The sequence below is a fragment of the Myxine glutinosa genome, chromosome 5, assembly GCF_964187855.1.
Source record: "Myxine glutinosa chromosome 5, kmMyxGlut1.1, whole genome shotgun sequence".
Lineage (NCBI taxonomy): Eukaryota > Metazoa > Chordata > Myxini > Myxiniformes > Myxinidae > Myxine > Myxine glutinosa.
The window spans coordinates 188,669,421-188,683,256 of record NC_136265.1 but is presented as its reverse complement, the minus strand read 5'-3'; the positions used below and the strand labels follow the sequence as shown (position 1 = coordinate 188,683,256).

At 41.0% G+C, this 13,836-nt stretch overlaps 1 protein-coding gene across 3 annotated transcripts in view; it reads right to left on the bottom strand.

The window, feature by feature from the left end:
- LOC137426586 (1-phosphatidylinositol 4,5-bisphosphate phosphodiesterase beta-4) overlaps positions 1 to 13,836 on the bottom strand; it is a 305,980-nt gene that overhangs the window by 40,957 nt on the left and 251,187 nt on the right. For all 3 annotated transcript variants that reach the window (XR_013623650.1, XM_068115242.2, XM_068115243.2), the window contains exons 19-22: positions 11,440 to 11,584; positions 9,047 to 9,131; positions 7,183 to 7,307; positions 7,028 to 7,079 (exon numbers count right to left, since the gene is read on the bottom strand). Coding sequence is in view for 2 of the 3 variants with exons in the window: in XM_068115242.2 (XP_067971343.2) it covers positions 7,028 to 7,079; positions 7,183 to 7,307; positions 9,047 to 9,131; positions 11,440 to 11,584 (407 nt within the window). In the remaining variant the exon portion in view is untranslated. The remainder of the gene's footprint in view (positions 1 to 7,027; positions 7,080 to 7,182; positions 7,308 to 9,046; positions 9,132 to 11,439; positions 11,585 to 13,836) is intronic.

Here is a 13,836-nt window from a genome sequence, read left to right as displayed (position 1 = left end):
TAATGTACGGTCTGATCCTTTCAATAACCTGATCTAGCATGTTTCATGTTGTGTACGGTCTGATCCTTTCAATGACCTGATCTAACATGATATAATGTCATGCATGTTCTGATCCTTTCAATGACTGGATCGAACATGTTATAAAACATTGCACGGTCTGATCCTTTCAATGACCTGATCTAACATGATATAATGTCATGCATGTTCTGATCCTTTCAATGACCTGATCTCACATGTTATAATGTCGTGTACGGTGTGATCCTTTCAATGACCTGATCTAACATGTTATAATGTCATGCATGTTCTGATCCTTTCAATGACCTGATCTAACATGTTATTATGTCATGCATGGTCTGATCCTTTCAACGACCTGATCTAACATGTTATAATGTCATGCATGGTATAATCCTTTCAATGACATGATCCAAGATGTTATAATGTCATGCACGGTCTGATCCTTTCATTGACCTAATTTAACATAAGTAATAGTAATAATTGGCAATAATAATAACGATAATAACATGACTCCCCCTGCCGCTCCTGTAGTAATCGGGTGTACTCGTCATCATCATCATACTAAAATACGCAATCTGGTGAATGTCTGTCTGTCTGACCCTGATACATTCGGTCGTTAATTATCCAATCTGACTGAAACATGACACGGGGATTAACGGTCACACGACGAAGGTTGTAGCGACTTTATCTGCCCCTCCCCCCCCCCCCCCCCTCATATCTCCAAGGAGGTTTTCCGCCCTGGCCGAAATCCGTTTTAAGGTGCATAAATAGCTTATTATGGCGTTTTCCCCCTCCCCAAATGTTTTTTTCTTCCTTGGACAAATGCCCTGTGAAGACTTACCACGTTTTCCCAAGGCCGCTTCTAATAACAAACGTAATAACGACAATAATGATAATAGTGTAGGAGTTACAGGCAACAAAAGGCTGAAACTTCTTGAATAGCTCAAGGCTCCTTTATTCCAACAAACCTCGCAACCAAACAGGAACTCCTCTAAATAAACCCCCCATCACTTCCACCCGATCCTCTTAAAGGGGCATGGCTCCAATAACCGAGCACACGCAACACCCATACCGTCAATAATCCCATTGGTAACGTGACAGTGAATTATGAACCACCCAGCCTCGAAGGCCGTGGTTCTTAACCTGAGTTCGACCAAACCCCAGGGGTTCAGTGAGCCAGTCTCAGGGGTTCGGCGGAGGTCCTCCGAAACGCATTCCAATTTTTTAAAATTATATATTTTTTAGTTTTGTATCAATTTTGAATCTATGTGTAATTACGCTTATTATTAATATTATTATTATTTTGCTATGTATGTTACGAACGAATGGAAATGTTATTTGTAATTGTATTCCCATCCCATTCATGGTTTCTCTGGTCTGTGTTGAAGATAAGTTGTTTCACACTGACTGCAGTAAGTTGAATCAATGAGCAACTTGCTAATTATTCTGTTGATGGTGCTTACCTGCTAACTTACTTACTGGATTTTGGACTTTGCAGGTGTTCCGAAATTCCAGAGAATAGCCTCGATTAGCTTGCCGTGTGCCGTGCGTCATTGGTCGCGCCTTACTTTGGAGTTACTGATTAATTGAAAAGTAAGTTGGAAATGTTTGTGGATATGCAGGGTGGGTTCAGAGTTATATTAAACTCAAAAGTGGATGGTGATTATAAAATATGATTGAATTACTCAGAAAATTAGGTGGAGGTGATATAACTCCTTTGGTCGCAATTCAAAACTAACAATTCACAGTTTTCTATGTAATATTATAATGGGATTGAGGTGACATAGAGTTGAGTAGATAATAAATCCCGTCATCGTAACTATAAGTTATGTTTTCTTCGTTAAAATTTCTCAGTTTTCAGAGGGGTACTGATTATATTTAAGCATGTTCCTTTTTTAATTTTTGCCATATAATTATTTGCCCGAACTCAATTAAGATCAGTTTGTTCCTTTTTTAATTTTTTTGCAGTATGTCGAGCAAAAAAAGGAAGTGTTCGGAGGATTACGTGCGGTACGGGTTCACGTGTTTGACGGAACGGGACGGAAGTCAGCGTCCTCAATGCATGCTTTGCAATGTCAAGTTGAGCAACTCCAGCCTAGCACCAGCAAAACTACGGGAACACTTCAAAAAACTGAGCGGCGAGGGGCAGTACAAAGACGCAACGCTGGATGAATTCAAATTGAAGAGAGTCCGATTCGACGCAAGTGCTACGTTGCCCACTCTCGGCTTCGTTCCAATTGACAAACCGATCCTCACCGCGTCGTATGAAGTTGCATACCTGATCGCAAAGCAGGGCAAACCGCACACCATTGGCGAGACACTCATCAAACTGGCCGCGTCGAAGATGGTCAAAATCATGCTGTGGGAAAAGCTGCTGAAAACAAGTTGTCTCTCGTTCCACTCTCAATTGACACCATCAGATGCAGAATCGACAACATGAGCGACGACATCCTCGCCCAGGTAGTTGCAGATTTAGTCGCGAGCCCGACGGAATTCAGCCTTCAACTCGACGAGATCACAAACGTTTCGAATTTGAGCCAGCTCATCTTATTTGTGCGTGATGTCAAAGGAGACAAGATCAAGGAAGACTTTCTGTTCTGCAAGCCCCTCACAACGACGACGAAGGCAGCTGACGTGAAGAAGCTTGTGGACGACTTCTTCAGAAGCAACGACCTCTCGTGGAACATGGGGTCTGCAGTTTGCTCGGACCGAGTTCCAGCCATGCTGGGATGCAACTCCGGTTTGGGAGCACTGGTGAAGGCCGATGCACCACACATCATCATCATGCACTGCGTCCTGCACAGACACGCGCTGGCATCAAAAACCCTGCCTCCAAAACTGGCCAATGTTCTGAAAATCGTCGTTGAAACTGAATTACGTGCGAAGCCGTGCTCTGAATCATCGCATCTTCAAAGAGCTGTGCAATGAAATCGGCTCTGAATTCGAAGTCCTTCTCTACAACTCTAACGTTCGATGGTTATCACAAGGGAAGGTAGTGAGCCGTGTTTTGCCTTGCGTGTAGAATTAGCCCTGTTTTTGCGAAAACACCAGCATTGCCATGCAACGCACTTCCAAGAGTCAGAGTTCATCCTCGCCTTGGCGTACTTGGCTGACATCTTCGACGCACTCAATCATCTCAATTGCCAGATGCAGGGCGATGGAGTGAATGTCATCGAATCTGAAGAAAAGCTGAGCGCTTTCCGAAAGAAGTTACCGTTGTGGAGGCAGTGAACAGAGAACGACAACTTCGCAAACTTTTCGCTACTGGACGAGTGCGTGAGCGGGATCGAAGATGAGTCTGAAGTTGGAGGCACTGCTGTACCAGGGGAGCTGAAGCAAGCGATTGCCACGCACTTGGATGAGCTGGGAAAGTCATTCGACGGCTACTTCCCCGACCAAGAGCAATACCCAGCATGGGTGCAGCAGCCGTTTAGTTTTGACGTTGCAACGGCAGATATCAACGACCAATACCTTGACGACCTCATCGAACTTCAGCAGAGCCAGACTCAACAACAACTCTTCGGTACAACAACGCTCTCAACATTTTGGTGCCGCCAAATGGAAGGGTATCCTCACATCGCTAAAATTGCCCTTGAGATCCTCACGCCATTCGTTACAACGTATCTCTGCGAGCATGCGTTTTCGAAACTGGTGGACATTAAAACAAAGGAATGTTTTAATGTCCACGCATACTTTTGGCCACTAGAAGACTTTCTGTCTTCTACCGACTCCTCTCCGGCCTTGCTCCCCCAGCTCTCTCTGTGCTCTGTCCCCCCAATATTCCTTCAGGTCGCACAAGATCTGCCTGCAACCCTCTTATGGTTAAACTGCCAAAGTCTAGGCTCTCTGCTCACCTTCACTCTTTCATTCCCCTTTTCTCCCGCCTCTGGAACAAACTCCCCCACTCCCTTCAATCCCACTCCTCCCTCCAGGTCTTTAAAACAGCTGTTCACCACCATCTCTTATCTTCCCCCATCGAAAACCTTGATCTTTTCTACCCCCGGTAATTCACGCCAGAGTCCTTGCAGTGTTCATATGTTTTATTCCTCTCCCACCTCCCCCCAAGTCCTCCCGATGTCCCTGCTCTCAAATGTTGTGTTTGTGTCCTTCCCCCTCTCTCCCCATCTTGTCTGCCGCTCCCCTTGTTTTTTTTGTGTTTTGTGTGTCGGTTTGTCTTTTTGTGTGATTAATGTTAGCTCTTTCACGAGCCTCGATCTTGTATACAAAAAAAAAGAAAAAAAGACAGAAAAAAAAGGAAAGGAGCAGGCTTGCATGCGAAAATGATTTGAGGGTGGCCCTTGCCAAAACAAAACCACGCATTTCACAGATCGCCTCCCGAAAAGAAGAACAGAAAACGCATTAAGATGCAATTCTTCTTAATTTTTTGGTCAAATTTGAGGGGTTCCGCGAGTGTTCGGTGGGTTTCATTAGGGTTCGGCGCCTTTAAAAAGGTTAAGAACCATTGCTCTTTGGGGTATACCCCACAATAGCATACATAATTATTAATGTTATTACAAAACAATATTCCCCCTCCATAAGGGGTTGGTTTTTCCACTTTGGACAAACACCGTGTTAACGTGTATAAATAGCTTATTGTGCCGTTTCATGGGGGCACCCCTACTGGAAGTAAAAATCATTACAAGCCACAAACGTATGATTACCTTTTCAAACAGTTGCTACTGCTGTTTAACACTAAAGTGAAAGTGAGGAAACCTGATGCTTGTGAGGCATTATATGCTTATTGCGTCTCCCACAGACCAACGGTCCCAAGCTGACTTGAATTTCTAGGCCTCTAGGTAGGCCGATAGCTTGCCCTTTAGTTAATAAAGGTATTTAGTAAGTGTGGTATGCGATATTGCCCCCGCCAAACATACGGAAGTCAATTTTGTAATAGAGAATTTAGAATAGCAAGTCTTATGATGTTCATCAAGGGATATAGCTGATCTAACATACACTACATGGCCAAAAGTATGTGGACACCCGAACATCACACCCCCATGTGCTCGTCGAACATCTCATTCCAAAATAATGGGCATTAATATGGAGCTGGTCCCCCCCCTTTGCTGCTATAACAGCTTCCCATATTCTGGGAAGGCTTTCCACTAGATGTTGGAACATTGTTGTGGGGATTTGCTTCTATTCAACCACAAGAGCATCAGTGAGGTCGGGCACTGATGTTGGGCGATTAGGCCTGGCTCGCAGATGGCATTCCAATTCATCCCAAAGGTGTTTGATGGGGTTGGGGTCAAGGCTCTGTGCAGGCCAGTCAAGTACTTCCACACCAATCTCGACAAACCATTTCTGTATGGACTTCGCTTTGTGCACGAGGACATTGTCATTCTGAAACAGGAAAGGGCCTTCCCCAAACTGTTGCCACAAAGTTGGAAGCACTCAATCGTCTAGAATGTCATTGTATGCTGTAGCATTAAGGTTCCCCTTCACTGGAACAAAGGGGCCTAGCCCGAACCATGAAAAACAGCCCCAGAGGTTGTTCTGACGTTGCTTCCAGAGGAAATTTGGAGCTCGGTAGTGAGTGTTGCAACCGAGGACAGACGATTTTTACGTGCTACATGCTTTAGTACTCGGCGGTCCCGCTCTGTGAGCTTGTGTGGCCTACCATTTCGCGGCTGAGCTGTTGTTGCCCCGAGACATTTCCACTTCACAATAACAGCACTTACAGTTGACCGGGGCAGCTCTAGCAGGGCAGAAATTTGATGAACTGACTTGCTGGAAAGGTGGCATCCTATGACAGTGCCACGTTGAAAGTCACTGGGCTCTTCAGTACGGCCCACTCTGCTGCCAATGTTTGTCTATGGAGATTGCATGGCTGTATGCTTGATTATATATATATATCCAGCACCAGTTCTTGCCGCGCCGCCCCCTTCTTCTCCAAGCCTGACCTCGTGTTCAATGGTGGCTGAGCCAGGCAGCGAATGCTACTGGCAAGCCAAGGAACACAATTTGGAGGAAGGCTACGCCGCAATATGAATTGACAAGGGGGCCTACTCTTATTTAATTAATACAACGCAGATTCAACTATTGGGAACAGATCCTTACCTGAAACACATACTAATGAAATAACTAAAGGAGAAGCCTATGGTGTGCTACGTGTTGCTCATGGCCTAACTAGGGTGCGACCTTTGACCTTTACACCAAAAATGGGAATATTTACAGGGGATTATTTATAAAGGAATATTACAGATATTTACAAAGTGGAGGGTTCTAAAAACCACAATATATATATATATATATATATATATATATATATATATATATATATATATATATATATATATATATATATATGTATATATATATATATACCTGACAGCAATGGGTGTAGCTGAAACAGCCGAATCCACTAATTAGAAGGGGTGTCCGCATACTTTTGGCCATGTAGTGTAGTATAATGCTGTAATAAAAACCATTCTTTTCATGCCATAAAGAGCATAGGGCTGCTAAAACAGTTCCATTGTCTATAAGGAATACAATCCTGGAATGGTCACCACACCTTATTACCCCAGTAAGCTGGTACTCATTTTGTCGACCCCAGAAGGATGATAATCTGAGTCAACCCACCTGCACAGCAGGGGCTCAAAGTCAGGGCCCTAAGATCTTAAGCCAGCTACCTTCACCATTAATCCAGCACCAGGCTTATGAAAATGTCATGCACAGTCTCATCCTTTCAATGACCTGATCTAATAATGACATCCCCCCAGAAACAACAAATCAAACCACCCCACAGAAATTTAAAATACAATTCGACAAGGAACACAAGAGGCAAAATCTAACAGAGTAGGCCTCACAGGAAGCATGGAAGCCAACCACCTCTGGACAATGATGCTACATAGCGATGTCCAGATACCATTCTGAGATTCTAATATAATAACATTAACATTATTACAAAATAATAATAATATAAACAATCGTGATAGTAATAATAATTGGCAATAATAATAAGGATAATAACCCGACTCCCCCTGTTGCTCTCGCAATTCATTCCACTGCTTACCCACAAGAATCATTGTACTCAAACCGTCCCTGGTTCAGCTGCATCGCCAGATCTGCAGACAGAAAGCATTCATCACATGTGGAGTAAGTTTCTAGGTTTTTATCAGATGCTGCAAGACAAGGCATGAAATAAAGTGAAACCTGTGAGATTCGAACCTGAGGTTTGAAAGTTGAGGGCAACCATCTGGCAGCCTGCATTCCAAAAGATCTGGGGCAAGAAGTTGCTGGAGTCGACGCGACCCCCTTTCGGGTAGATACGGCTAAGCTGGCGCTTGTTGTAGCTGGATGTGGTGTGAAGGTTGTCAGGAAAGTTACTGAATCTATACAAAAAAATGCTATATTTTTAAAAAATGAAATAGATAAATAAATAAATAATTTAATTAAAAATTCAGTTAAAACGATTTTTTTTTTAAATTAATTTTTGTAAACCACATCTGAACTGTGTTCATCATATCTAAGCCACCACAAAAATAAAAATTAAATAGCTGTTCATGATTTGGAGCATACCGTCTCTTCGGGAATGAACGAGGCTCATCACCCCCGGCGTAACTTATGGGATGATCTTTTTAGCACACATATATTTCCAAGATTTGATCTGACAATTCTGGACATCTTCAAGGCAAAACACAATGACACTCACTGCATTGATGTGCTATGCAATGATGTCACGTTACTTGACTACATGTTTGAGACTAATCCAATGTGTCTAATGTTTTGGGTCAAAATAAAATGTTGCGAAAAGGTAAGAAAGATATTACAGTGGGTTAGAAACTTTAAAAGGGCTCAAAAATACTTTTGCGTATTCTCATGTAAAGTATTGTTTAAATGTGAGCTCTAAATGTATGTTTTTTTTGAAGGGTAAAATTATGTCATGAACCAAAAATGTTTTTTCTAACCTGTTATTAACAGTAAGGACTGACACTCCTATTAATCAAAACAGGAGGCAATAAGATTCTCCTCTGAGCTGTCTAGCTTGAATTTGAATCTGTTCTGGTCACCACCTCCAAGAAAGGCCATAGCTTCAGCATAGGTCTACTAGTTTGATCCAGGGGCTAGATAGACTAAGCTAGGAGGAGCGACAGGAGAGAGGATTTATACATCAAAAAGGAGGCGACTACGAGGGGATGTAATCGAGATGTTTAAGATAATGAAGGGTGCAGAGAAAATAAGTGCAAAATAGTTTTTTAGTGGAATAGACAGTGACAGGACCAGAAGCCATAGCCTGAGAGTAAAGTAGAGGGGAGTTAAGACAGTAATATGGCAGGGTGTCTTTCAATCAGAGAGTAGTTAATGCATGGCATGGTTATCCTACAAAGGTAGTGGCACACAAGGAGTAGATAAGTGTAAATTGGAATTAGATAGGTACTGGGAAGCATTGTATATAGAGGGGTTCAGGGATATTGGCAGGACCTGTAGGTAGGTTGCATGTGGATGAGTGATAGTATCTGGTGTTGGTGCCATGCAGGAATGATGGGCCGAATTCCTTGTTATTCCACCGAGCTATAAGCTGTCACATAAATGAATAGCAGGCAGGGCGATACATCAATGGGTACGCCGTCCGTTATAGAAGGATGTCTACCTGGGTGTCCCATCTGCCAGCATTAGTTGTTGGATGTCAAAGATCTCACTGTGTCCTTCACAGAGAGTAGGTGAGCTATTGTTGGCACCCTGGTCAAATTACAAATTGCTGCTCTAACATACTCAGGGCACTGCATCAGAGGCACAGCTATGCCCCCAGCAAATTACGCTATCCGCAGCCATGTGCTGCATTAGAAAGATGAATAATAAGGAGGTCATGGATCTTGCATATGGCGAATGTAATCTAGGTTGTCATCCTATACAAAAACAATATACTGTATAGTGAATGAGTAGGTGTTGTGTATTTTAAAGCATCATCATGTCAGAGATGTAATGGTAATACAAATTAATGATGATTATATTTAAACTGCAAGACCAGCAGCACAGTTCATTAACATTTGAATTTGATCGGAGGCTTCTCCAGTGGCGGTGGAAAGGGTACTTCACAAACTCGATGGCGCTGGTTTTCAGGTATCCCAGGCCCACTGACTCATTGAACGATGACATGTTGTAATGTGTATTTTTTTCTGCAATATAAAAGTTGAAGAGTGTGACAGAAACAAACAGTAAAAATCATTAAAATGTGGCCTTTGTTGGAATTGTGCAACACTTTCACTTGACAATGTGCGCAAAGTCCATGAAATGACACACTTGCACATCACAGATAATGATTTTGCCCAAGATATGTTTTGGTTGTACAGCGGTCCTTGATAATGCAACACAAGATAATTAAAGCACAATAAAGGACTTGTGCCACCATCACGTCCCAGTGCTTGTACATACTGAAGGTAGTAGTTTCATAGCTGAACCCCAGAATAATTTATCCTTGATACCTGCACACTGTGTGATACTCTTATTCAGCATGTACAAACCCTAAACCTAAATATAGATGGGAAAGCCATCTTTACTTCCTTTTCTGAATGGCGGTGTGCTCTGAGATGTGGCACTCCCATCTCCTTTGCCGGTAATGCATCAGAACACATAGTTGCAAACTCTACTGCTTTTGGTATAATTTGAACAGTCTACCAATTGAACAGTCTTTTGGTATAATTGAACAGTCTACCAATTGAACAGTCTTTTGGTATAATTGAACAGTCTTTTGGTATAATTGAACAGTCTGCCAATTGAACAGTCTTTTGGTATAATTGAAGTCTTTTGGTATAATTGAACAGTCTTTTGGTATAATGAAACAGTCTACCAATTGAACAGTCTTTTGGTATAATTGAACAGTCTTTTGGTAAAATTGAACAGTCTACCAATTGAACAGTCTTTTGGTATAATTGAACAGTCTTTTGGTATAATTGAACAGTCTACCAATTGAACAGTCTACCAATTGAACAGTCTTTTGGTATAATGAAACAGTCTACCAATTGAACAGTCTTTTGGTATAATTGAACAGTCTTTTGGTATAATTGAACAGTCTACCAATTGAACAGTCTGCCAATTGAACAGTCTTTTGGTATAATTGAAGTCTTTTGGTATAATTGAACAGTCTTTTGGTATAATGAAACAGTCTACCAATTGAACAGTCTTTTGGTATAATTGAACAGTCTTTTGGTAAAATTGAACAGTCTACCAATTGAACAGTCTTTTGGTATAATTGAACAGTCTTTTGGTATAATTGAACAGTCTTTTGGTAAAATTGAACAGTCTTCCAATTGAACAGTCTTTTGGTATAATTGAACAGTCTTTTGGTATAATTGAACAGTCATTTGGTATAATTGAACAGTCTACCAATTGAACGGTCTACCAATTGAACAGTCTTTTGGTATAATTGAACAGTCTTTTGGTATAATTGAACAGTCTACCAATTGAACAGTCTTTTGGTATAATTGAACAGTCTTTTGGTATAATTGCTCAATAATAGCGGAAAATACCACTTTCACAAAATAATATGTCGAATCAAGGTTTCTGATAGATATTCATGCGGAGACAAGATTTTTGTTGGCCTTCAGGTGGGTTCCCTTGATGCTGTGTGAAAAACCATAACCATCAATTCATTGCATTTGGTTGGTGACAACAGCTACTACTCAGTGTATGCGGCAGCAAATAATCAATGCTGTCCAATTTACAAGCATTATTGACTTGCGAATAGTACATGATGTTTCTCATTAGTTGGCTGACATGATTTAACCCGGAGGAAAACATTGTACCAACAAGAACCGCACCTGCGCTGCGTTAGCCACATGCATACAGTACATGCACACATAGTACATGATATATCTATTAAATAAGCTGTTGGCCAAGGTGAAGACAACGACTTACAAAATCTTAGTGCTCGGTTGCAAGCATTCCAGTGGCATGAGGTAATTGCAGGAGATGGCCAAGCCTAAGTTTATCTTTCAATCTAAGCTTATATTTGACTAATTACTACATATGCTATACAAAGTAAAGTCCAAAACATATTCAAGAATTACATGTAAAAAAACTTATATTAATCAGGAAAACATGATTATACTCTGTTTTAATTTTGCATGAAAAAGTGTGTTGGAATGTACAAATTTAAGGTTAAAATGACAAAATTTCCTCAGGCCCACTTCGCTCCCACGCATCATGAATCCTTTCCACCCTACCTCTTTTAGCAGGCCCAGGGTAAGCCTATACTGCTAAACAGCTCAATGGCAAAGTACACTACCAATTGAGCAATAGATATCCTGCAGCCCCCAACCATTTATCCACAGAATACTGTATTAGGTATAAAAATAATTATATACAGAATACCACACAGCAATATACGGATGTATAGTATTTCCCACACGAGTTTGGAAACAATGGTATTATAACATTTCCCCTTATGACAAAGACATGGGCAGACACTTAGCAGTATAGGCTTACCCTGGGCCTGCTCAAAACCTTGGAATTTGATTGGCTGCACATAGTTGACCATGGCTGAGAGATAGGGGTGGATGTTTGTTGTGGCTCCAGTATACTTGTAGGCCGCCAGCCATGCCTGTTCGCTCTCAGCCGACAGACTGTCCTGCTGTGGTGACAAAATAGGTTCAGGAAAAAGTAGTAAGATTTTGGGATTATTCTATACTCTAAATATAATAAAATAAAGCTTAGTAATCCTGGTACTTGTGATAGACAAAAACCATTATATTAAGCCTTTCTATGAGCCGAGATTCTGCCTAAGAAAAGACGCAAGTTAAAATCGTCAGCAACCACCAAATATTTGTCAAACTTTAACTGATCTTCCTAAACACAAGTTCAAAAGCAATGTTGGCATGGGCTCAATTTTAATCAAGCAATTTGCGTTATATCTTTAACTGGTGAGTTCATAGAACACCTTACCCCATGCAGTCTTGAGAAAAGGGACAAGGGTTTTTTGAACAAGGGACAAGTCTTTTGAACTCTTACTTTGCTTGTCCGAGCACAATCTATATTTCCTATGAGCCACAACTTTGTCTTAGAGCGCAAGCATTTTTGATTGCACATTTGATTGTCGAGATGGTATAAAATGGCAGATATTTTGTCCAAGTACTGCAAAATTGGAGGATTTTGGAAGTGGCAAGAAGGCAATTCATGTTTTATGGTGTTCAGTTATTTAATTGAATGGAAATAAAATTAAGGTTTTAAAGGCTGGTGAAATTTTTTTTTGGAAGTTTGCCACTGTTGATGCACCACACCATCGTTTACGCCATGTTATTTAACACGTTACAGTAGTTCTTCATGCCTGCTGTTTGTGTCCTTTATGACGTCCCAAAAGACAGAAAGTTTCCTGTTTGGAATGATTTTCAATGTTGTTGCACTGACAGACAAAATAAAATCCTCACTCCTTTACGCGCATGCGCACTTGGGACAAGATTCCGTACAATTTGCCAAATTCAGAGTCAAGTACTATGAAACTGATGGTTCATGTTCCGATTCATGTTGCGATTTGTGTTCTACAGTGTTAAAAATTTAACATCCAATTTAATTTAAATTGTTCCTTAATCACAGAACGACGTCTATAGATAGACAGACAAAGTGAACCAATTGCTTCACCCCATTTTTTGCTTTGTGCACATCATACATGAGGCAACCAGAAAGATTTTCAAAGATTTGGGCCAATCCACCTCCCGTGGCTCAAGATGGGATTAGTTGGGGCCAACAATGTAATGTCATGTCAGACAGCCAGGGGTATAGGAGCCCTGTGAAGGACTGAAAAGGGTGATTAAATGTTAATGTGTTCACTTAGTATTGAGATTCCCTAAAGATCACCCAAACAAAGCCAAACTGGGCGGCTCAACGTGCGGGAGGCAAAAAGCCGGGAAAACGTCTCTTCTAATTAAAATTGATTTACTGCAAAAATAATACGGGGATAAGGGTAGACAAGACACTATAATAAACGAGAGAGCTCATAGAAAACAATACCCTGCATGGTGTTTAAGTAGATACTTCAATTTTAATAAAATATAATGATTTTAACACGTTGACTGCCGACTACGAGCATACTCGTAGCACTGGGTGGACCAGATTCTGCCACTACGAGTATTCTTGTTGAAAAGATTAAGCTATTGTATTGTAAACAGAATATGCTGCCGTGCGAGATAATGCAACAATCTGCTGGCAGTTTGGTGAACATAAATCTATATAGTGATCATGATCATCATTATCAGTCTCCATGAGACGTTTTGCCACTTAATCTGCATGAATACATGCCACTTTGAAGGGTAATGACAAATAGCAAAAAAGAAAAAACACATGGTACTCAGCACATGATCTACCATTAACAATGATGTAATGCCAAGTGTATTCAGTGCTAAAAATAGTCTTGCCAGGTAGCTTGTACCTGGCACATGGAATTGAAAATCTTATCCACTGCCTGCTACGAGTTTTCTCGTAACGTGGTTTTCCCAGCAATGGATAAGAAATGAACTTAGATTCGCTCTTAGAGGGGAAAAATTTGAAAATAAAATACAGTATATGCATTCTTAGCTTGCAAATGGGAGTGGTGTATACAATAAGAGTTGGTAGTCAATGTGTTAAAGATCGTTAAAAAATAATACGGAAGTTTAGCGCAACTAAAGCAGTCTGAAACATCACCGTTTACATTGTAACAACACGACATTGAGTCAGAGTTTAGGAGAAAGATGCATTATTGATCACCATGGATGTACATAGCCATGTGGCAGCTTCTTCGCCACCCACGATGCTGAACTAATGCAATATATCACTATATTGCATGGTTCTTGGAAGTATTATGAAGGGGATTTGTGTTATACAGTATTCAAGTGTATAATTAAATTTAAA